The sequence below is a fragment of the Marmota flaviventris genome, chromosome 9 (genome assembly GCF_047511675.1).
Source record: "Marmota flaviventris isolate mMarFla1 chromosome 9, mMarFla1.hap1, whole genome shotgun sequence".
Classification (NCBI taxonomy): domain Eukaryota; kingdom Metazoa; phylum Chordata; class Mammalia; order Rodentia; family Sciuridae; genus Marmota; species Marmota flaviventris.
The window spans coordinates 60486230-60510531 of record NC_092506.1 but is presented as its reverse complement, the minus strand read 5'-3'; the positions used below and the strand labels follow the sequence as shown (position 1 = coordinate 60510531).

The following is a 24302-nucleotide window of genomic DNA, read 5'->3' as shown; positions in this document are numbered from 1 at the left end:
CTGAGGACTGAACTCACTATCTCCAGCCACCCCCTCCTCTGCCCCCCACTTTTAATAGCTTTACATATTTATTTTTATGTGGTGCTGAGGCTTGAACCCAGTGTCTAACACATGTGAGGCAAGCGCTCTACCACTGAGCTACAGCCCTAGTCCTCCCTGCCTTTTTGTTTTTTGAGACAGGGTCTTGCCAGATTGCTGAGGTTGGCCTCAAACTTGCAATTCTCTTGCCTCAGACTCCTGAATGTCTGGGATTACATGTATGTGCCACAATGCCTAGCTAGATACTCTTTTTATTTGCTGCTATAATGACAGCACTCTTTGCTTAATCCGTACAATTGAGCTATAGTAATTGTTGGTTTACTTGTAACTATCTCCCCTATCAAAGTATTACTTTGGTAAGGGCAAAACACATGCTACTTACCTTTATATCCCCAAAATTCATGAAAGTGCATGACACATATTGGATTCTCAATAACTAGGATGTGTGAGCCAATGTTTAATATAATGTTCAATGAGAAAAAGGGGTTTGTTCAGTGATTATTTAGGGAAGATGCTCTTAATCCATACTAAAAATGCAAACATTAAGAATTATGTCAGGGCTGGGGTTGTGGCTCAGAGATAAAGGGCTCGCCTGGCACGCGTGAGGGACTAGATTAGGTCCTTAGCACCACATAAAAATAAAAGTATTGTGTCCACATACACTAAAAAAAAAAAAAAAAAAAAAGAATCATGTCTATTATGTGCTAGGCACTTTTTTCTTTTTCTTTTTTTGGGTGGGGGCAGGGTACTACAGATTGAACCCAGAGGTACTAAACCTCTAAGCCACATTCCCCAGACCTTTTTGAGACAGAATCTCACTAGGTTGCTTAATGCCTTGCTAAGTTGCTGAGGCTGGTTTTGAACTTGAGATCCTCCTGTCTCAGCCTCCTAAGATGCTAAGATTACAGGTATATGCCACTGTCTGCCAATGAGTTTTTAGGTGTATACTAGGTCTGGGGTGTAGCTTAGTGGTAGAGTACTCACTTGGCATGCACAAAGCCTTGGGTTTCATCCCCAAGATCCTGTTAAAAAAACAAAACAACCCCCCCCCCCCACCAATCTCCATCAAGTGCATAATAAGGCCTTTTGAAATCTCTGAACCTTTAAAGGGAGGGGGAAAGGAAAACCAGGTGGAGGATTAAAGAACTCAGGTACCTGCTGAATATGGTGGAGCATTTCAATGACTCGAATATAGTCCAGATAAACGAGTCCAGACATTTCCCAGTCCTGAATTAGAGTGCTGCGCTCTGGAGGTGCTAGGTCTTCCAAGAACCCCTTCAGGTAATCATAGTTCTCATTAATGATGGCATCTGAAGAAACAAAACATCGAGAAAAATGTCTGTAAAAGTAAACACATGGTTCCTAAAGGTGCAAAGATCCTGGAAGAAATGACAGGAAGGAAGGAGAAATAATGTTGGGTCAGATTTGAGAATTTTAAGTAGACACTGTGAAACTCTCCAAAGGGAAATGTAGAGAATTTTTGGCTTCAGGTCCCTAAGCAGAATGTCTGGTGCTGTTGGATAAAATTCCCATAAAGAGTTTAATATAATTAGTTCACACCCTGGCAAATGCTAACTTGATAATACTGCTTTCTTCCCCTGCCCCTCTAGCCCTTCATCCTGGCTAAGTCACTTCCGCAGAAAGCTTTTGCAAAGTGTGATTTGCTAACTGTATGCCATGTCCTGTACTGGGCATCATCTCTGGCCTGGCCCATCATGGAGGTTCAGAGGGGCAGAAGAATTTGGGGTAATTCCAGGTGATGTGGGCCCCAGCACTTACCAGAAGCTAAGTGCTGGATGACAAGTTTGTGGCAGCGGTTCCAGTGACCAGCTTTAAACAAGTAGAGGGCCTCCAAGTGCTTATCACATTCCATGTGTGCTCGCACTGCTTTGGCTTCATGAATCCATTCAGCAGGCACGCAAAGCTTCTGCGTAAGGAAAGTCTCCTTAGCCCAAGATTCAGGGGTCTCCATTAGCTGGCAGTGCCGGGTAAGTAGCTCTCGAACAGCTTTCTCACGCATGCTATAGGAAGAGAAGCTGAATTTTTACCAATCTCAATCATGGAGAAGGCTGCCCCAGAGATTAGAGGGGCTCCCTGGGACAGTCTCTCATACTGATCCTTAGTGAATCATTTTAAACTTCACTAAAAATATTAAGCTATCACACCAACATTTATTTATTTATTTAAATACAGAAAGCTATGTCATAGGAAATAGTACTTCAACTTTTTTTTTTAAAGAGAGAGAGAATTTTTTAATATTTAATTTTTAGTTTTCGGCGGACACAACATCTTTGTTTGTATGTGGTGCTGAGGATCGAATCTGGGTCACACGCATGCCAGGTGAGCGCGCTACCGCTTGAGCCACATCCCCAGCCCCCCAACATTTATTTTTTAATTGAAAAAGAATACAGAGTATTTAAGCACATATGTTCATAATCATAAAATCAGAAACCTAATATTCTAGGGGAAGATGGTCCACTCCCAAAAAAGGCTTTCTCTTTGTAGGATCTCGTTCTTTTTCCTGTCTAGTGACGCTATCTAAATTAAATGCTAGTTTGGCTACCACTTAGAAAAGTAAGGACTTGAATAGGAAAATTCTGTTCCACAGAGCAGTCCTCTTTTCCAACTTTTGCTCTTCTCTGTTCCCACAAGGTCAGTACAAGTGAACAGAGAAGTTTCTGAAGGTAATGTCTCTTCCAGGGCTTGCTTTTCCTTTATTTTCTCAAGCTATCAGCCTTACTAATTCATTCTCTCTACCTCTAGGATAAGGCCATTAAGGAGAATTCTTTGCTGTCAGGGTTACAGGGTTAAAGGATCAGTCATTTATGTATCAGATCAAAACTATTCTCCTGGCCAAGTATGGTAGCACATAACCTATAATCCAGGTGGTGCAGGAGGTTAAGGCAGGAGGATTGAGAGTTCAAAGTTAGCCTCAGCAACTTAATGAGGCCCTAGGCAACTCAGTGAGACCCTGTCTCTAAATAAAATGCAAAGAAGGACTGGGGATGTGGCTTAGTGGTTGCGTGCCCCTGAGTTCAATCCCTGGTACCAAAAAACAAAACCAAACCAAACACCAAACAAACTGTTCTCTTTGACTCTTTTCTGAACTCCTAGGTTTTTAAGAACTCCCAGTCAAATTACAGCCACCTCCTGTTTTTGGCAAACAGGATCTATTTCCTCACAACCAACTCTGAAACATCGTTCTTTTTTTTTTTTTTTAAGTTGTTGATGGACGTTTATTTTATTCCTTATATGTGGTGCTGAGAATTGAACCCAGTGCCTCACACATGCTAGGCAAGTACTCTATCACTGAGCTACAACTCCAGCCCCTGAAACATCATTCTAATAGCCAGCCTTTTAGCACAAAATCCCCTATTAGTATTTTTAAATAAACTCATGGCATACTCTGTGTTCCTTTCACTTCCTGTTAAGGATGAAGCAGAAAGAAAAATTGATGAAACTAGGCTGTGCAAGATGCTTTATACTTTTACTCATATTAATCCCATAATCACCTCTGAATAGGGACAGACATCATAATTTTACAGATAAGAAGACTGGAGAGTATCTTTACCCAAAGGCCAAAGTGAATAAGCTTCATCCTAAATCAAAGTGATATATGATAGACCCAGCATTTTGACAAGTATGACTATAAAACCTAACCCACCACAAAACATGCCAGCAGAGACAGGAAACTCACTTTCCCATTTACTAGCTATATGACCCTAAGTATAAAATGAGTTAATATGTGAAAAGTACTTAGAGCAATTACAACAAAGTACTATATACATGTTTATTTTTGTTATTTTTTTAAAAAATATTTTTTAGATGTTGATGGACCTTTATTTTATTCGTTTATTTATATGTGGTGCTGAGAATCAAATACAGTACCTCACACATGCTAGGCAAGTGCTCTACCACTGAGCCAAAATCCCAGTCCCCACTTTGTTATTATTTTTTTATGGTTCCAGGGACTGAACCCAGAGGCACTTAACCACTGAGCCACATTCCAAGCCACTTTCTATATTTTTATTTAGAGAGTCAGGGTCTCATTAAGTTGCTTAGGCCCTCTCTGAGTTGCTGAGGCTGGCTTTGAACTGGTGATCCTCCTGTCTTAGCCTCCCGAGCTGCTGGAATTATAGGCATGCACTACTGTGCCTGGCTGTTATCATTTTTAATACCATCCTGCTTCTGTTAACAAAAAACAGGGCTGGGTGGATTGGTGCAGTGGCACATACCTGTAGTTCCAGCTCCTTGGGAAGCTCAGACACAAAGATCCCTTGAGCTCAGGAGTTCAAAGCCAGCCTGGGCAACATAGAGAGACCCTATCTAAGAAAAAACAACAATAATAACCTCCCCAAGAATCTAGGGCTGGGGGTTTACATCACTGGTAGAGTGTTTGCATAGCATGCAAGGCTCTGTTCTGCCTTCAATTCCCAGCACCACAAACAAAAAAATAGAATACTTCCAACCTTCTCTTGTTCAAACCATGGTGAGAAGTTCTCTTTTTGGATACAGAACACCAAAACACATGCACCTGAGCACAAGGTTGTTTGGTAAATATAATACTATCAAACTTAAAGGATGGGTAAGTGATAAAGGATGGACAAAGGAGGAGAAAGTGGTTGACAAAGAAAAAGTAAGGGTCCTCTAACTAACCTATTATATTATTACCATGGATCCACTAAGGCAGCTCAGCTAGCATTACTACTTTATAATTCCTAAATATGCCACCTTCAATTGAATCTGTGTGTAAGATAATATGTTGCCTCACCCAGGCATATGCTTCTATTTCCATTTCATTCGTTCTTTTTTTTTTTTTTTTCTTGGTGGTACTAGGGATGGAACCCAGGGCACTCTAGCACCAATATACCTCCTTGGACTTTTTTTGTGTGGAGGGGGTCGGTTACTGGGGATTGAACTTAGGGACACTCAACCACTGAGTCACATTCCCCAGCCCTATTTTGTATTTTATTTAGAGACAGGGTCTCACTGAGTTGCTTAGTGCCTCATAGTTGCTGAGACTGGCTTTGAACCTGCGATCCTCCTGTCTCAGCCTCCCAAGTTGCATGTGACACTATGCCTGGTTCTTCACAGACTCAATGCAGCTCACAGAGATCTCTTCATCCTTCTGAAACTACTGAAGTGCCTTGTGATAAATATTATTTGGCATGTAAACAAAGGAAATCTTTTTTAACTGATTCACATGAATCCAGAAACATTCTGGGCTGAGGGTTTAATTGTATTGCGGTTATCACATGGCTAGTTCCAATACACATTCTAAACAATTACTTGCTGAACAGAACCTTAAGAGACTGTGACTCCTTTGGGGTTGCTCTGGAATGCCACAGGTACCTGGCAGGTTCAATGACTCCTTACTCACCTCGAGTTGTCAATGTGCAAGAGGACGAAGATGGCCCACTCCCAGAGCCCTTCACTTTCAAGTTGGCCAGCATAACTGGCCTGCAGCACACCCTTAGACTGCTCTGAGAGATGGGTATAGTTAAGAGCTCGCAGCACCTCCCACAGATGCCAGCTTAGGCGGTAATCCAAAGGATCTGCGGTGATGCTTCGAGGCTCCAACAGCTGATTGAGATCATAATGTCTGCAGAGGAGAAATTGTTCAGAGTTACTATATCTAGCTACCAGCTCACCTGTAATGAACAAGTCAACTGTTCTGGGCATCTCTCAGAAGACAAAGGAATCAAGAGGGCAAAAGCATTAAAGGCCTCTGGAGACTATGTTTTTCAGCCAGTCTATGTGATCTAATAGGTTTGTTGGTACTGGTGTGGCCTGTACAGTTTTACCATCTTAATACAGACAATTATAATTGTCTGAATATAGACAATTGTCTTCACAATTCTCACTTTTCCCATCATTCATTAGAGAGGCTATTACTTTTCTTAAAGCTACCTTAGTGTCTTTCACATTGTTCTATTATCTGAAGATAGTTGATTCTCCCGTTTGTCTGAATAGCTAACAGTCTTATTGAGGATTATTTTGTTCTATGGTTTTTAATTTTTATCTGCTTGTCTTCAACAGGTATTATTATTATTATTACTATTACTGCCAATGGATTTTTAACTTTGTTTATTCATATGTGGTGTTGAGGATTGAACTCAGGGCCTCACACATACTAGGCAAGCACTCTACCATTGAGCCACAACCCCAGTCCCAATGGGTATTATTTTTTATACAGAAATACAAGTACCCTGAATTTTCAGTGTTTCTGCAGAGTTTTTTGCTTTTTCCCCCTCTACTAAGATCCAGGATTTTCAACAGTCCTGGGCCAGTTTATATGATAAATTCATAACCTGCAATTCAAATAAGTGAGAATAGCATAAACTAAGATTCCTTACTTCCAAGTTTTAAAGATCTAGGGCTTAGGTTATCAACCAATAACTTTATCTTTTCACCTGAGAGCTCAGTCATTTTATAACTTACTTTCTTTTTATTTTGAGACAGGATCTAAGTTGATTGGGGCTTCATGAAGTTGCTAAGGCTGGCTTTGAAATTTTGATCATCCTGCCTCAGCCTCCTGAGTTGCTGCGATTACACACTTTCTAATACTTCCTTTGGTAGTTAGTGAAGTTTTTCTACATCAGTGCTTTTGAAATAGAACATTATGTGATTAATCTGCCTTAACCAATTTCCACTTAAATCATGGTTTGATTGAATGAATAATTAAATGAAGTTCTAGATCATTTAAAAGGACAGGGTGGGGCTGGGTTATGGCTCAGTGGCACACACCTGATATGATGGTTTAATTTACATTTCTGTCAACTACTGAACATCTTTCCTGACCTCTGGGCCATTTTTTTGTTTTGTTATGGTACTGGGGGCTGTCTCAGGGGTGCTCTACCACTGAGCCACATTCCCAGCCCTGTTTATTTTTAAGACAAAAGTTACCCTAACTTGCTTAAGTTGGCTTTGAATTTGTGATTCTCCCTTCTGTTTCCTGAGCTGCTGGGATTACTGGTATGCCCACCACATCCAGCTCTGGGTCATCTTTTTTTCCTAAACTTTATTTATTCATTTATTTTTGTGTGTGTGTGGTGCTGAGGCTCGAATACAGTACCTCACACATGCTAGGCATGCACTTTACTACTGAACCACAATCCCAACCCATTTGGGTCATATTTGATGAAGCATATGTTTTAAGTATTTGCCCAATTGTTCAATAGGGTTGTTTACTTTTTATTATTGAGTTTTAAGATTTCTTCATTCTGAATATAAGACCTTTATTAGATATAGGAAGCATAAATATTTTCTCCTAGCCTGTGATTTGTCTTTTCATTCTCTCTTTTGGGTACTGGGGATTGAACTCAGGGGCACTTTACTATTAAGCTACACCCCTAGTCCTCATATTGCCTCAGCTTTCTGAGTTGCTGGGATTGCAGGCATGTACCACTGTGCTTGGATTTTCATTGTCTTAAGTTTTTCAACAAGAAGCAGCTTCATTTTGTTTAAGTCTTACCATTTTTTTTTCCTTTCATGAATTGTGCATTTGGTGTCTAAAAAATCTTCATCTGAATTACAGCTGGAAAGATTTACTGCTTTCTTTTAGAAGAGTTATTGAGTTTGACAATTTATGATCCCTTTGACCAGGTTAATAGGGATAACAAAACTTAAAAATTGTTTGAAAAGGTCAACAAAATTACTAAACTCTAAGCAGACTTAAGCAAGGGTACCTTCCAATATGAGGACAAAAAATTTTTGAAAAATGTAACATTCATTAGTAATTAGAGAAATGCAATCCAAAATTACGCTGAGATTTTATCTCATTCCAGTCAGAATGGTAGTCATCAAGAATGCAAACAATAATTGAGGTTGGAGTGGTAGCTCAGTGGTAGAGCGCTTGCCTAGCACATGTAAGTCACTGCTCAGCACCACATAAAAATAAATAAGAATAGGGCTGGGGATATAGCTCAGTTGGTAGAGTGCTTGCGTTTCATACTTAAGGCCCTGGGTTCAATCCCCAGCACCACAATAAATAAATAAACAAACAAACAAACAAATAAACACACAGTAAAAAGAAAAAAATTCTTTAAAAAAAGGAAATAAAGGCATTGTGTCTAGATAAACAATAATAAATGCTAGAGAGGACATAGAGAAAAAGGAATACTTTTATGCTGCTGCTAGGATTGTAAATTCATATAACCACTATGGAAATCAGTATGGAGGTTTCTCAAAAGACTAGGAATGGAGTTACCACATGACCCAGCTGTACCAGTTCTTAGTATTTATCCTAAATAATCAAGTCTTCATACTGTAGCAATATATATATATATCCACAATTCACAATAGCCAAACTATGGAACCAGCCTCTATGCTCATTAATGGATAAATGGATAAAGAAAATGTTATATGTGCATAAGAGTTTCATTCAGTAGGAAAACAGATGAAACTTGAGACCACTATATTAAGTGAAATCAGTCACACTAAGAAGGTCACGAGTCATATGTTTTCTTTCAAATGTGAAAGCTATAGAGGAAAATGAAAGGTGCTTATGGGGTTTCTTATGAAAATGAAGGGAGATTAGTAGAATAGAGAAAAGGGACCAGGGTGAGGGAGAAAGGAAGAGAAAGAGGAAATAATGGGAAATGATAATGGCCAACTTATATTGTGTGAATGTATGAATACATAACAAATGCCACTAGTATGCACAAATATAATGCATCAATAAAAAAAGGGGAAAAAGTTATAAATATCAGAAAGCCATAAGATTTTTAAAAATCCTAAAAATATATTTAAGCATAATAAAAATATCAGAAATAACTTTATGCCAATAAATCTGGTGACTTTGGTGAAACAAACTCCCTAAAAGAAACAAAGGATCAAAACTTCATTAGTCCTGTATCAATTAAACAAATTGTAATGTAAAACCACTTTGTCGCCAATGCTGGTCTTGACCTCCTGGGCTCTAGTGATTTTCCTGCCTCAGCTACCCAAGTAGTTGGGACTACAGACATGTGACACCATGCCTGGCTTGACACAACCATTTCTGGGTGTAAATATCCATAGCAGCTTTATTGAAACTAGCCAAACCCAACAAAATCTAACTGCCCATTAACAAGTGGATATATATTATGCAAAACCCCCTACAAAAACAACTCCCTCTAGCCAAAAAAATCTTCTTTTTCTTTTTGGCAGGGGTGGTGGTGGTGGTGGATATTTAATGTAGATTGAACCCAGTGGTGCTTTACCACTGAGCAATACTCCTAGCCCTTTTTATTTTTTGAGACTGGGTGTCATTAAGTTCCTGAGGCTAGCCTCAAACTTGTGATCCTCCCGCTTTAGCCTCCCAAGTCAAAGTAATTACAGGCATGCACCACTGCACCTGGCTCAAAAGTGATTTCTGAGGGTTTGGGGTGTAGCTCAGTGGTAGAGTGCCTGCCTCTCACATGTGAGGCACTGGGTTTGATCCTCAGCAAAACATAAAAATAAATAAATAAATATTGTGTCCATCTACAACTAAAAAATATTTTTAAAAATTAACTTTTGATACACATATTAATATGGATAAATCTCAGAATTATCATGCTGAATGAAATAAGCATGGCACTAAAGAGAATATATAGAATTATCTCAAATATATGAAATGCTAGAAGAGCAAAACTAAATTATAATAATGAAAAGACAGTCAATAGTTGTCTGGGCTTAATGATTAATTGTAAAATGGCACAAAGGTCTTTTTTTGTGGGTAATGGAAATATATTGCTTGTGATGGTAGTTACACTGTGATAATTATGATCAAACTGTTACTTTATTATATGTAAATTATGTCATTAAATCTAATTAATGATTAGACTTTTAACTCTCATTCCAACATTCTTTCCCTCTAATTACTACAAGTTACATTTGATAATTTATACAGACTTATAGCAATTCAGAGGCATATGAAAGGGAAAGGATTCCTTAGGGGCTCATGGAGCCCTCTCTAATTCCTAGCCATGGTTTACCTGTCACTGTAAAGTTTCAGAAGGTGAAAGCAGACGTCTTGAAGTGGTCTCCGTGAGTCTTGCTCCTCCTCTACCACACAGCCAGAATCCTCCAAGTATGAAGGAAGTGGGGAGCAGGCATATCTGTCACCTTCAGAGGTATTCTGAAGAGAAAAATTTGATAGAATAATATACCAGCTGCTAGTCTGTTTCAATAGATGCTATCGTGTCTCAATCATTTCACACCTGTATTAAGAATTATGTGACGCACGCCTATAATCCGGCGGCTTGGGGGGGCAGAGGAAGGAGGACTGAGAGTTCAAAGCCAGCCTCAGCAATTTAGAGAGGTGCTAAGCAACTCAGTGAGACCCTAAATAAAATACAAAATAGGGCTACAGATGTGGCTCAGTGGTCAAGTGCCCCTGAGGATCCCGGATACACCCCTCCAAAAAAAAATTATGTGACAGGTGTGGTAGTATATGCCTGTTATCCCAGCAAATCTGGAGGCTGAAGCAGGAGGATTGCAAATTGGAGGCTAGCTTCATCAATTTAGGAAGACTATCCCAAAATTAAAAAAGGGCTGGGGACATAATTCAATGGTAGAGTGGCTCTGGGTTTAATCCCTAGTACTACTCCTTCCACACACACAAAATGATACATCAAAATAATCAGTAAAAAATTTACAACTGGGGGATGGGTTATGGCTCAGCGGTAGAGCGCTTGCCTCGCACATGTGACACCCTGGGTTCGATCCTCAGCACCACATAAGAATAAATAAGTGAAATAAAGGTATTGTGTCTAACTACAACTAAAAAATAAATTAAAAAGAATTTAAAACTGTTTTGGTTGTGACACATACTACCTGTCTTCAACTGACTGGTAAAGATTTCAAGTAGCTCTCACTAAACCTAAGCTTGACACAATTTTTTTTTTTTTGATATGGGATTGACTCAGGGCACTTTACCATTGCGCTGCATCCCCAGCACAATCCTTTTAAAAATTCTGAGACAGGTCTCACAAAGTTGGTGAAGTTAGCCTCAAACTTCAATCCTCCTGACTCAGCCTCTAAAATGCAGGGATTACAGGCATGCACCACTGCACCCAGCTCTACAATCAATTTATATATATATATATATATATATATATATATATATATATATATATATATATATATATATATATATTTTTAGTTGTAGGATGGACACAATAACTTTATTTATGCATGTTTATGTGGTGCTGAGGACCAAACCCAGAACCTCACATGTGCTAGGCAAGTGCTCTATCACTGAGCTACAACCCCAGTCCCTACATTCAGTTTCTTTAGTGTTCTGTCTCCTGATAATAAATGTCACTCTAATAAATGATATAAAATATGGGAAGATTCAGAAATGATGAAATTAAATCCTACAACTACTTTGACCTCAACATATAAAATATGATTATTTGGAGGCAAATTTTAGACCTTCTAATTAGGGCAAAACCAAACCTCATGCTGTATAATATCATGCAATTCCCAAATGGGTAATACAGCATCAGGAATGAAGAAAATCTCTTATTTAGAGGCAGGAATACAACTGTGCAAACTTTTTACGGTACTTTCAAAACGGCAGTTAGTAAAAAGTACTATATTATAGAAAGCGAGTTAACAGCTTTTTCTCAGCAGGACTTCTCAAAGACAGAACACCCACCAGATATTTACATGTACTACTGGATAGATATACCTGAAATGCTTCTTCATACATGCTGAGTGCCCTGGAAATGGAGGCTGTTGGTGGAAGCAAATACCAAAGATGAACAGCAAGGGAGCGTTTCCAATCTAGCTGAGAACACACATTGATTTGCTTCTGCTCTGAAAGCTGCCACACCTGCAGGAAACAAACTCATCACCACAGCTGTATTTTATCTTGTTATTGCCTACACCTGCAAGTTATTCACTTATTCAAGTAATATTTTAAATTACTTATATGCCAGTGTTAATGACCCAGATATACAATACAAAGTCTGTCAGTCGCAGGTGAGAAGGTGGATTTGAACAAATAACAATCAATGCTCTGAGATGAGAGCAGAGAGGAGGTCTTCTCATTGCCTATGGTACTAACTTATAAAATTTTAAGATGAGAATAAATTTTGACTAGCTATTACATTTCTGAAATTTGACTTTAAGAAGGTAATCAAATAGGTAGGTAGTAATAGATAACTAGCTTAAAATAATTATGTTTCATCATCCATAAAACGAAAAAGAAAAGGCTATTATAAAGATTGATGCTGTAGGACATGAAAAAATGTCCACATAAAGTTAATTTAAAGAAAATAAGGGGGCTGAGGCTGTAGCTCAGTGGCAGAGCTCTTGCCTAGCATGTGTGAGGCACTGGGTTTAATTCTTAGCATCACATAAACATAAACAAATAGAGGTGTTCTGTCCATCTACAACTACAAAAATTAAAAAGAAAGAAAATAAGTTGCAGAATTGCCATGCATAACTGATTTTACTTGTATATACACACATGTAATATTTACATTATTAATCATTCTGATATGTGATATGGTGAATTTTAACATTTTAATTTCTATATAGCTAGATTTTCTTTTTACAACAGGTACATCTGCCTTTATAATTTGAAAACATTTACACTGGAAATACAAATTACCCAGTTATGTGTAACAGTGGATAATTTACAATAATATAGTTTATAAAAAAATTGATGTGAGATTATGGTAAAGGGGACAATACCGGTTTTCCAGCCAACAGGGCAAAGATACGTAGTCTCTCATCCTGGATGAAGCAGTCAGCCTGGAGCTGATGCCAATCCACCAGTTGCATGGTGAGCAGCTCCCGAACTGACTGGCTACCCACCAACTGAGATAAAAGAAGGGCAAGACGGTGATCACCTATAAGAGAAACAGAAGTTCTCTGGTGATTATTAAGGACTTATGGACTTGGTGAAACACTTGGGGGCAATCATTCTTTTTATTTTTTCCACCACTCAGTGGGGAGAACTTAACACCCACCCCTGACTACTTCCTGCAACAGTACCAAAATACTAACCCAAAATTTACCACTGGGCTGGGGATATAGCTCTGTGGTAGAGTATTTGCTAGCTCTAGACCCAGGTATAAACCTTAATATCTCAAAGCAAAGCAAAGCAAAAAACAAAAAACATTTCCTATTTGAGTAGAAAATCAAGTAGAAATACTTGAACATAACCTAAATTATATATAGACAGCATACATATAGAGATCAATGGCAGATCTACTACGTCTATGACCCTAAGCACATATCTAATTTAAAGGTTTATAGTGAAAATTTTCTAGAAAAAAATGTGATTTTTGACAAAAATTCTTTGTTTTAGTTCATATTACAAACTCCTAAGTCAAGAGTCTTTTTCCTTTTCTTTATGCCTGGGGATCAATGCTTACAGGATTATATAAGGTACTGTCCTGACAGAAGCTAAAGCTCTCATCTTAAAGGGTTTCCTTCACAAATTAGAGTGGCCTGCTTGAAAGAAATCATATATCAGGAAAACTTATGGAAATCTGCTGCTAGGCCAAGTTATCTCCCTATATGCATACAGGTATAAGACCATGAATGGGTTATGATTCATGCAGTAAGTATTGCTTATTTGACCATAAGCTGCTAGTATTCTGGGTGACAAATACAAAAGAAAATGGACAGGGAGTAAAGTACACTGGGGTTCAATCTCTAGTACAAAACTAAACAACAAAAACCCATTATAGTTTGATACATTAAGATGTCTTTGCAAACTAATCAGGTTCTGTCAATCCTTGACATTTTACACAGACTTTACCACTGAAAATATACTGAGCCAGAGGCTGGGGCTGTAGCTCACTGGTAGAGGGCCTGTGAAAAATCGCACATGTGAGGCACTGAATTTGATTTTCAGCACCACAGAAAAAATAAATAAATAGGGGCTGGGATTGTGGCTTAGTGGCGGAACACTTGACTGGCATGTGTGGGACATTGGGTTCTATTCTCATTACCGTGTATCAATAAATAAAATAGAGGTCCACTGACAACTAAAAAAATATTAAAAATAAATATATAAAGATACTGTTTCCATCTACATCTAAAAAAATATTAAAAAGAAAGAAAGAAAAAAATTTACTTAGCCAATGGCAGAATTCTAGGATACTTGCTCAAATAAATTTTTGTGTATGAGGTAAGGATCTAAAGTTAATCTTTTTTTTTTTTTGCAAATGAATATCCAACTACTCTAGCATTATTTATTGTACAGAGTATCTTATCCACATTTAAATAGTTCTGGGTACTTTTGCTTGAGAGAGAGAGAGAGAGAGAGAGAGAGAGAGAGAAGTTAATCCAGGTATGGCTGCATACCATGCCTATAATCCCAGTAACTTGGAAGGCTGAGACAAGAGGATCACAGGTTTGAGGCCAGCATAGTTGATTTACCAAGCTGCTGTCTTAAAACAACCACCATCACCACCAAACAAAACAAACAACAACAATAAAACAAGACTGGGAGAGTGTGGTTCAGTGGCAAAGCACCCTTGATTTCAATGCCTAGTACCCACCTTAAAAAAGGAAGACTAGAAGTGAAAGGATTTTATATTTGGATCCTCATTTTTGTTCCATTCATTTATATGTGCACCCTCCTAATTATCTTGGTTATTGTAGCCCTAATATAAGCAAATATTTTGAAATAAACAAATATTGAGTACTCTCTAGTCACTCTCCCGAAAAAGGTTCTTTGCATTTACAAATAAGAATCGAGTTTTCAGCCAGGCACAGTGGAGTATGCCTGTAATCCCAGTAACTTGGGAGGCTGAGGCAGGAGAATCATGCGTTCAAGGCCAGCCTTGGCAACTTAGTAAAACCCTAAGCAACTTAGTGAGACCCTGTCTCAAAATAAAAAATAAAACAAAAAAACCCTGGGGATATGGTTCAGTGGTTAAGTGCTATTGGGTTCAATCCCCAGTACAAAAAAAAAAAAAAAAGAGTTTCATTTTCTGCCAAAATAACTGTTGGAGATTTTAATAAGAACTGCATTGGGGGCTGGGATTATGGCTAAGTGGTAGAGCGCTCGCCTGGCATGGGCGGGACCTGGGTTCAATCCTCAGCATCACATAAAAATAAAAGGCATTGTGTTTAAAAAAAAAAAAGAACTGCATTGAATGTGGGGAGCCATTCTGACACGTGACTGGGCGGCTCCCGTTAAGGGTCTGAGGCATTCTGGCTGTGTCGGAACTTTCCCGGCCCTTTCCTGATGAGAGAACCCGTCCGTGTGGAGGTATGACTGACCACTGACCCCGGGGGCCCAATCACTGACCCTGACCTTGGAGTGCGGCCCCCCCCTCAACCTTCATTGGATGGAATTATCCCCTGAATTTCTTGTTCCCCAATAAAAGGCTACTCCCTGGCGTGCTCTCTCTCTCTCTTTCCTGTTAGCCCTGAGTAATCCTTGCTGCCCTACGGGTGGTTCGAGGTTGGAGCCAGAGAGGGGAGTCGTCTCGGACCTGGTCATAGAAAAAGGTAACTGAGTCTGTGTGTTTTATTTCGATCTCTGCTAGCTAACTTTTACGCCAAGAACCTCATTAATGAAACCAATGCGCAGGCCGCATGGTGGAATTGGCGCCCAACGTGGGGCATTCTAGATTAGCTAGATTGAGTGGGAGCGCGCTATAAAGATAAGATAAAGGAAGTGGTGACAATTTAGAGTCACAAAAGTACCTGGAGATACTGAAGGAAAGAGACGTTAAATTAATTAAAATAAAAAATTCAACTTCTACGGATAAGGAAATGTATCTGACTATTTTAGACAGTATAATTAATCAGAAAGAAAAACAGATAAAGAAAGCTCAGTTATTACAATTCTTAAAGATTGTAGGTAAATATTGTCCTTGGTTTTGTGAACAAGAGTCTCCAAATTTATCTACTTGGGAGAAATTAAGAAGAAAGTTACAAAAAGTCTGTCTTTCTAATGAACTACCTGGAGGCATAGAAAATATTCAGAAAACTTGGACGGCTCTAAAAGTTTGTCTTTTTGAGTATATGGGCCAAAGTTCGTGGCCCCCTGAAGACCTGTTAAAAGGCTTACAGAGGGCTATTAAGTCTATTCAAATGAAAAATCCGCCTGAGGCTAAGTTAATTCCTTTTCCCTTAAGCCGTTTAAAAACAAAGACGCTAGGGGCCAAACCAAAGGTTAGGAATGTGACTTTAAACTTACAAGACCAGACTAGCCTACAGGGAGATTCTAGGGACAAATATCATAGAGGACAAACCTCCAAAATCTTAGAAAGCCCTCCAAAAGAGGTAGAGGATCTTCCTGCAGAGGAAAATCCGGAAGAGATTCCTAGAGGGGCTCAGAGTTCTTCTCAGCCACATGGTTTAAAAACCCAAATTCAAAATGGCGATAGTACAAAGTCTGACCATGGCTCACAGTCTGAGGGAGAAGAATCAGACGTTGAAATTCAGGACTTACAGAAAAATCTTAACAGGCTGCGTTTAACACCGCCTGCCCAGGCTATTCAAATTCGGCCAGTGCCTGCTAAAAGAACAAAATTTAACAGGTACGCTGGATTAACAATGACTTTTCTTACCCCGTTCCAGCGAGGTATTAAGAAAGCACAGAAAGATGGGGAGGATACTAGCGGTTTTCAACTTTTTCCAGTTTTTGAGCAAGTTAATGAGCAAGATCAGAGGGTTAGAGTTCATGCTGTAATCCCATTTAAGACCATTAAGGAACTAAAAAGTGCATGTGAGACGTATGGTCCAAATTCCCCTTTTGTACAGAGCCTGATAGAAAATATTTGCTCACAACCCCTTCCTCCTAGCGATTGGATTTCTTTAGCCAGATCTTGTCTGAGCGGGGGAGATTTCTTACTTTGGAGGACTTATTGGACTGATTTTTGTTCTGAACAGGCAAAAAAGAACAAAAGACAGGATATAAAAACACCAATAGAGATGTTTCTAGGGACTGGTGATTTCGCTGATTTAGAAAGACAGTTAAATTATAATTTTGTAGTATACAATCAAATAACTAATTGTACAAAACGTGCTTGGAGACAGATCGTCTCCAAGGACCAATCCAATTTAGTTCTTACCAAAATCAGGCAAGGTGCAAGTGAACCTTACTCAAATTTCGTAGCCCGATTGTACCAGGCTGCAAACAGGTCAATCGGGGACTCGGGAGCGAGTGAGTTCATTGTTAGGCAATTGGCATTCGAAAATACAAATAAGTATTGTCAAGACGTTCTTAGACCGCACCATAAAAAAGGGACAGTTTCCGAGTTTATCCGCTTATGTTCTGACATAGACTCTACTCATTTACAGACAGTAGCCCTAGCCACGACACTAAAAGAAACTTTGAGGCCACAGGATTTAAGACAAAAACCCCGCGAAAAATGTTACATTTGCGGGAGAAATAATCATTTTGCGCAGTAGTGTCGCATGCGCAATTTTAAGTTCAGGGCTCCATCTACTGGTGATAATAGATATTACAGGACTCAACCCCACGTGGCAAGTCAAGATGGCGCGGATCAGCTCGCCTTCTTGTCATCATTTCCGCCTGGCCGGAACACAAACTTCCGGTCGGCCCGCCCCCGGGGCCGAGAATGAGGAAGTAGGTGGTCGCGCAATGTGACGTCATTGCGCCGACCATGGGGGCCACCATCTTTGATTTTACCGGAGCGAAACAAGCAGTTTCCATACAAACCCCTAATGATTTTCAAGGCTTTTAAGAGATATTAATTGGCTAAAGCCATCCTTAAAACTAACTACTTCTAAATTAAGTCCTTTATTTCAGATATTACAAGAAATCCCTCTCCAACCTCTCCACATCAGCTAACCTTGGAGGCTACAATAGCTTTAAAGAAAGTTAAACATACAATTAAAAATACACAACTTACTAAAGTTGATCCTAAAGAAATACTGTATTTATTAATATTTCCAACTGAACATACCCCAACAGGAGCCATATGACAAAGATTAGGAGTTATTGAGTGGATTTATTTATCCCACTCTCCTCAAAAAACATTAATTCCTTTTCATGATTCTATAGCTCAACTAGTAATTAAGGACAAAACTAAGATTTTACAATTAATTAGATCTAAGCCTGATATCATAATTATTCCATTTTCCGTTCCGCAGACTAATTGGCTTTTTCAAACTTCTAGCTCATGGCAGATAGCCTTTGCTGATTTTCTTGGCCAGATAGATAGCCATTATCCTTGTGATAAGATTATACAATTTACATCATTAACGTCACTTATTTTTCCAAAGATTGTACGTGCACATCCTATAGATGAAGCTTTATCAGTGTTCATGGATGGTTCTAACTCAGGTAAAACAGGTTTTTATAGTCGTGTTCACACAGAGGTAATACAAACTTCTTATACTTCTGCCCAAAAAGCAGAGCTTCAAACTCTGATTTGTACCCTAAATTACTTTTCTAATGAGCCTAATAATATTTATTCTGACAGCTTATATGCAGTCAAAATTACTAAAAATATTAAAACTTGTTATTGGGTATACTTCATCACAAAAATTATTTAAATTATTTCATCATTTACAAAAGACAGTGCTAATGCGAAAGTACCCATGTTTCATAGGACACTTACGGGCTCATACAAATCTTCCAGGACCCTTAGTTTCAGGTAATGACAAGATTGATAAATTAGTAACCTTTTGTCAACAGATGTCTTCATATGACTGTGCACTAGCTTCCCATTCCTTACATCATCAAAATGCTTCTAGCTTACATAAAAAATTTAATATTACTAAAAAACAAGCTCGTCAAATTGTAAGCCAATGCCCTAAGTGTGTTATTCACACTCCATCTCTGCCATCAGGGGTAAATCCCCGTGGATTAAAACCAAATCAAATATGACAAATAGATGTAACTCATATTCCTCAATTTGGTAAGCAGTGTTATGTACATGTCATAGTGGATACTTATTCTAGATTTATTTTTGCCACAACACGTACTAAGAAAAATACTCAACATGTAATTTCTCATTGCCTAACAACTTTTTCTGTTTTAAGGTGCCCTATACAGATTTAAACAGATAATGCTCCAGCTTATGTAAGCTCTTCTTTTCAACAATTTTGCCAAGAGTTTAAAATTAATCATAAAACAGAAATTCCTTATAACCCTCAAGGCCAAGCCATTGTGAAACGAGCTCATTTATCTATTAAGCTTCAATTACAAAAATTAAAGGGGGGGAATAGGTTTATGACTCCCCAAAATAGCCTTAATCATGCCTTGTTTGTTTTAAATTTTTTAAACTGTGACGCAGAAGGTCACACTGCTGTTGAGAGGCAAATGTCTCCCTCAGTAACAGGCCCTTTAGGCAGAGTTTTGTGGAAAGATTTACAGACTGGTCAGTGGAAAGGCCTGGACCCGGTGATGATGTGGGGCAGAGGTCATGCTTGTATCTTCCCAGAAGGCGCTTTTCGTCCTATTTGGGTACCTGAACTTGCTATCAGACATGCAAGAGACAGAACCCAGATTCAAGCGACTGAGGATTGACCTGGAGGAGCCCCTATCCAGAAGGAGGAGATATCGGAAAAAGATTAAGAAAGACCAGATTGACCCAGCCGAAAAGCTGATTTCATGGGAAGATGTGAAGAAGCTAACAACCCAGGCTTCCCGAATACTTCGACACCTAGGAGAGAACAGGACCCCAGTGATGATGGTAGCAACAGTAATTGCCCTGCTGGGCTGTCAGGTAAAAGGGGATCAAGTAGACACTTACTGGACATATTTCCCAGATCCACCCCTGGTACACCCAGCTGTGTGGACTGGAAAATCTATTCCAGTATTTACTAATGACTCATTCATGATGGGAGGATTTACAGATACTCATATTACTCCCAATCATGTGACTAGATTTAATTATTCTGGCTACAGTGCCCAATTACCTTTGTGTTGGTCACATGATAAACATGCTGGCTGTCTGAAAGTATCATTCGAAGAAAAGACAGCGATTGGTAGACCTAGACTGACAAATAATTCTATTTATGGGGACTTAAGACCTTATACTAGATCAGTAACATAACATAACAAGCCAGTCATTTCTGCAAAACCTCCACGAATACACCACTGTCCAAATAGTTCTACAATTGAGATTGGCACCTTTCGTAGATGGATGGATTGTGTAAATACCTTTCCTGTACAACATAAGGTGTCTAAAAATAGTGGGTATATTTTAGACTGGTCTCCAAAAATTGATAAGAGACAACTACGAAGAAATTCTGCTATGACTCCTGCAGGATTTGTTAGTAATATTTTAACTTATAGTGAAGGTGGTGTTCAGAAAGATGTTTGGCGTTTAATTGCTGCCTCAGAATTCTTACATTTTACAGACAAGCCTTTACCAAAATTTGTTGGCAAGAACTGTAAAGAGGGATCTTGCTATGGCTTACGAGCCTGTGTCCAATATCCTTATGTTTTAATTATTGGAAATGTAAAAGTTAAATGGATAGATGACAGATATATTGTTACTTGTAATAAATGTAACCTAACCAATTGTATTACTAGGTATAATGGAGGAAAAGGAGTGCTGATACTACATCAGCCCTCTTTCGTTTTATTGCCTGCTAATATTTCAGAGCCATGGTATGCTGATACTGGTTTACAAGTCTTGCAGCAAATTCATGCCCAGTTAGCAAGGCCTAAACGTGCTATTGGAGTTATAATTGTTGGTGTTTTGGCACTAGTCTCCTTTATTGCCTCAACTGTCTCTGCGTCTCTGCCATTGTCTCAAAATATTCAGCATGCAAAATTTCTTAATAATTTAGCTCAAAATACTTCCAAGGCTCTGCTTAATCAAGTAAATATTGATAAAAGGATTGAAACTAAATTAAACGCCTTAGAGGCGACTGTTATAGACATAGGTAATGAAATTTCAGCCTCAAAATTTAAGGAAAGGCTTAAATGCCATGCTAATTATAAGTATGTTTGTGTTACAGCTGCCAAGTACAATGCTTCTCTCTGGGATTGGGAGAAGGTTAAAAACCATTTGTTAGGTATTTGGCAAAATAGTAATAATAGCTTGGATATTCTGGAACTTCATCACCATATCCAAGACAATCAAAATAATAGAGCTAATTTTTCAGATCCTTCTTCTTTGGCTAACCAAATATTGAAGGAGTTGAATGGATTCAACCCTGGAAATATTCTTAAACACTCGGCCTGGTACATTATTGGATTATTCTCTTTGCTGTTAATTCTCTTTTGGATTGTAATTATAGGATGGCAAATCTTCGGAACAAAAATACAAAAACTCCAAAGAGTGAACCGCCGCCTCATTTTTAAGAATAGAAAGGGGGAATATGTGGGGAGCCATTCTGACACGTGACTGGGCGGCTCCCGTTAAGGGTCTGAGGTGTTCTGGCTGTGTTGGAACTTTCCTGATGAGAGAACCCGTCCGTGTGGAGGTGTGACTGACCACTGACCCCGGGGGCCCAATCACTGACCCTGACCTTGGAGTGCGGCCCCCCCTCAACCTTCATTGGATGGAATTATCCCCTGAATTTCTTGTTGCCCAATAAAAGGCTACTCCCTGGCGTGCTCGCTCTCTCTCTCTCCTGCTAGCCCTGAGTAATACTTGCTGCCCTACGGGTGGTTCGAGGTTGGAGCCAGAGAGGGGAGCCGTCTCAGACCTGGTCATAGAAAAAGGTAACTGAGTCTGTGTGTTTTATTTTGATCTCTGCTAGCTAACTTTTATGCCAAGAACCTCATTAATGAAACCAATGCGCAGGCCACATGGTGGAATTGAATGTATAGATTAATTTTGGGAGAACAGACATCTTAAAGATACTGAGGTTTTGAGATCAATCAGTGTTTCTCAACTAGGGTGATGTGCCTCTTGGGAAATCTGTTATAATTTCAAAAGGGTAAAGAACAGGGATGGTGTCAAATAACTAAAAATGTCCATGACAGCCCAACAAAGATAACGATGCTAAGGTTCAGACATATTCTATGAACCTAGAATGTCTCTCTTCATTTCTTTAGATCTATTTATGGTACTGAGTATCAAACCCAGTGCCTCACACATGTCAGCCAAGTGCTCTACCACTGAGTCACAATCCCAGCCCCAATTTTTTTTTTAACTTCATTTTTTGGACAGATTGTTGCTGAATCAGTTGTATTTTGCATATTGATTTTGAATCTAAGACCTTGCTGAATTAGGTTTGGTTCCAGCACGTTTTTGTGGATTCCTTAGAACATACAGAATCATGCCATCTCCAAATAAAGACAGTTTTTACTCTTTCCTTTTTTTCCCCTTCTTGGTGCTGGGGATTGAACCAGGATGTAGCTCACCACTGAGCTACACCCCCAACAATCCTTTTTTATTTTGAGACAGAGTCTAAGTTGCTTAAGACCTTGCTATCTTCATGCTTCCCAAATCGCTGGGATTACAGGTGTGTGCAACCACACCAAGTCTACCTCTTCCTTTCTGTGTTTTCTCTTTCCTGAACTGGCTACAACATTCATGACAGTCTACACAAAAATAGCATGCCCGATTTTAGGGATAAATCACTTAAATCTTCCATCATAAAGTATATTAGCTGTAGATTTTCCATAGTTATACTTGAATATCAGGGTAATAATGGTATCAAAGGATGAGTTTAAAAGTACTCCTGCTTTTATTTTCTGAGATGGACCTGGACCCGTGAGCAAGTGCTGTACACTGAGCTACACTCCCAGCTACAGATTCTTGATTTTCTCTTTAGTTTTTCTAGTTTATAGTTATGAAAGTGGAAGTAGTGAAGAAAAAGTTTTTAAAGAAACCTGGAAGTCAATACTAAGGATCTGACTTCTGACAATTTTAAGACCTTTCACACTACATATAGTTGTGCTGGTGATTACAACATTATCTTTGTGTGTGTTTGTGTGTCGGGGTTACTGGAGGTTGAAGCCAGTGGTGCTCTACCACTGAGCTATATCCCTAAGCCCTTTTAGTTTTGAGACAAGGTATTGCCAAATTGATAAGGCTGGCCGTGAACTTTCAAGTCTTGCAGTGGAAGAAAAACCAAAAACCAAAAGAAAGAAAGAAAGAAAATCACCAAGTAAATAGCTCAACGCAGAGTTAAAATTCTACATGTTTTCTGTAGGTACCTCTGTACCTAGAAGTGTTCCAGGATAGCCTCCACACCAACAAATTAAATAAACAAGACTCAGATGTTAAGGCCACTGCTCGTTCTGCCCTCTGCAGCCTCTTTCTGCTGTCATCCTTACTGGGGGCATTTTTTCTTTTAGGGGTGGTAGTGGTTGTGGTACGGGGATTGAATTGTTCCACCATTGGGACAGTGTCTCCCTAAGTTACTTAGGGCCTCGCTAAGTTGTTGAGGATGCCCTTGAACTTAAAGATCCTTTTGCCTCAGCTTCCTTAGTCGTTGGGATTACAGGAATGCATCAACATGCTCAGTTCTTTCTACTTTTTGAAAAAGATCTTGCTAAGTTGCCCAGGCTGGCCTTTAACTTGTGATCCTATTGCCTTGCTCTTTTTAAAAAATTTTTTAGTTATAGGTAGGCACAACATCTTCACTTCATTATTATTTTATTTTTATGTGGTGCTGAGGATCAAACCCATTGCCTCATGCATGCTAGGCAAGCGCTCTACCACTGAGCCCCAGCCCCAGCCCCTGCCTTGGCTTCTTTAGTGTCTGGCTAAAATACTTTTAATTAAGTATACTTATGTTTAAGGTTCCAGAGAGACATTTAAGAGAACAAGACACAGTCCCTATTCTGGTGAAATCAGCAATCTTCCTGAGAAGCCCAGATTTAAAAATTCACAGGTTATAAGACAAATTCACAATTAAGAGAGGGGACAGCCTTTGCTCGGCCTGCTGTTTTCACCTCGCCCCGCCCCGCCCAGCCGCCAGACAGTATGCCTCGTTCTTCGCGGTCATGGGCGCTTCGTCTGCCATGATCTTTAGCACCCTGGGTGCTGCCTATGCCACGGCCAAGAGTGGCACCCGCATCGTGGCTATGTCAGTCATGAGATGAGGCCGGAGATGATCATGAAGTCCATCATTCCAGTGGTCATGGCTGGGATCAACGCCATCTACGGCCTAGTGGTGGCAGTCCTCATCCTCATCGCCAACTCCCTGAATAATGGTATTAGCCTCTACAGGAGTTTCCTCCAGCTTGGTGCAGGCTTGAGTGGCCTGGCAGCTGGCTTTGCCATTGGCATTGTGGGACATGCCGGTGTTTGGGGCACTGCCCAGCAGCCCCGGCTGTTTGTGGGCATAATCCTGATCCTCATCTTCGATGAGGTGCTTGGCCTCTACGGTCTCATGTGGCCCTCATACTTTCCACAAAGTAGCCCCTCAAGCTCACC

The 24302-nt window shown here is 39.4% G+C and overlaps 1 protein-coding gene and 1 pseudogene across 3 annotated transcripts in view; one reads left to right on the top strand and one right to left on the bottom strand.

Moving 5' to 3' along the window:
* The window catches only part of Nup98 (nucleoporin 98 and 96 precursor), a 114213-nt gene that overhangs the window by 3031 nt on the left and 86880 nt on the right, over positions 1-24302 (bottom strand). For all 3 annotated transcript variants that reach the window (XM_027942552.2, XM_027942553.2, XM_027942554.2), the window contains exons 26-31: positions 12709-12866; positions 11699-11842; positions 9999-10141; positions 5420-5641; positions 1819-2060; positions 1195-1349 (exon numbers count right to left, since the gene is read on the bottom strand). In XM_027942552.2, coding sequence (XP_027798353.1) covers positions 1195-1349; positions 1819-2060; positions 5420-5641; positions 9999-10141; positions 11699-11842; positions 12709-12866 — 1064 coding nt within the window. The remainder of the gene's footprint in view (positions 1-1194; positions 1350-1818; positions 2061-5419; positions 5642-9998; positions 10142-11698; positions 11843-12708; positions 12867-24302) is intronic.
* LOC114098533 (V-type proton ATPase 16 kDa proteolipid subunit c-like) lies at positions 17483-24287 on the top strand (annotated as a pseudogene).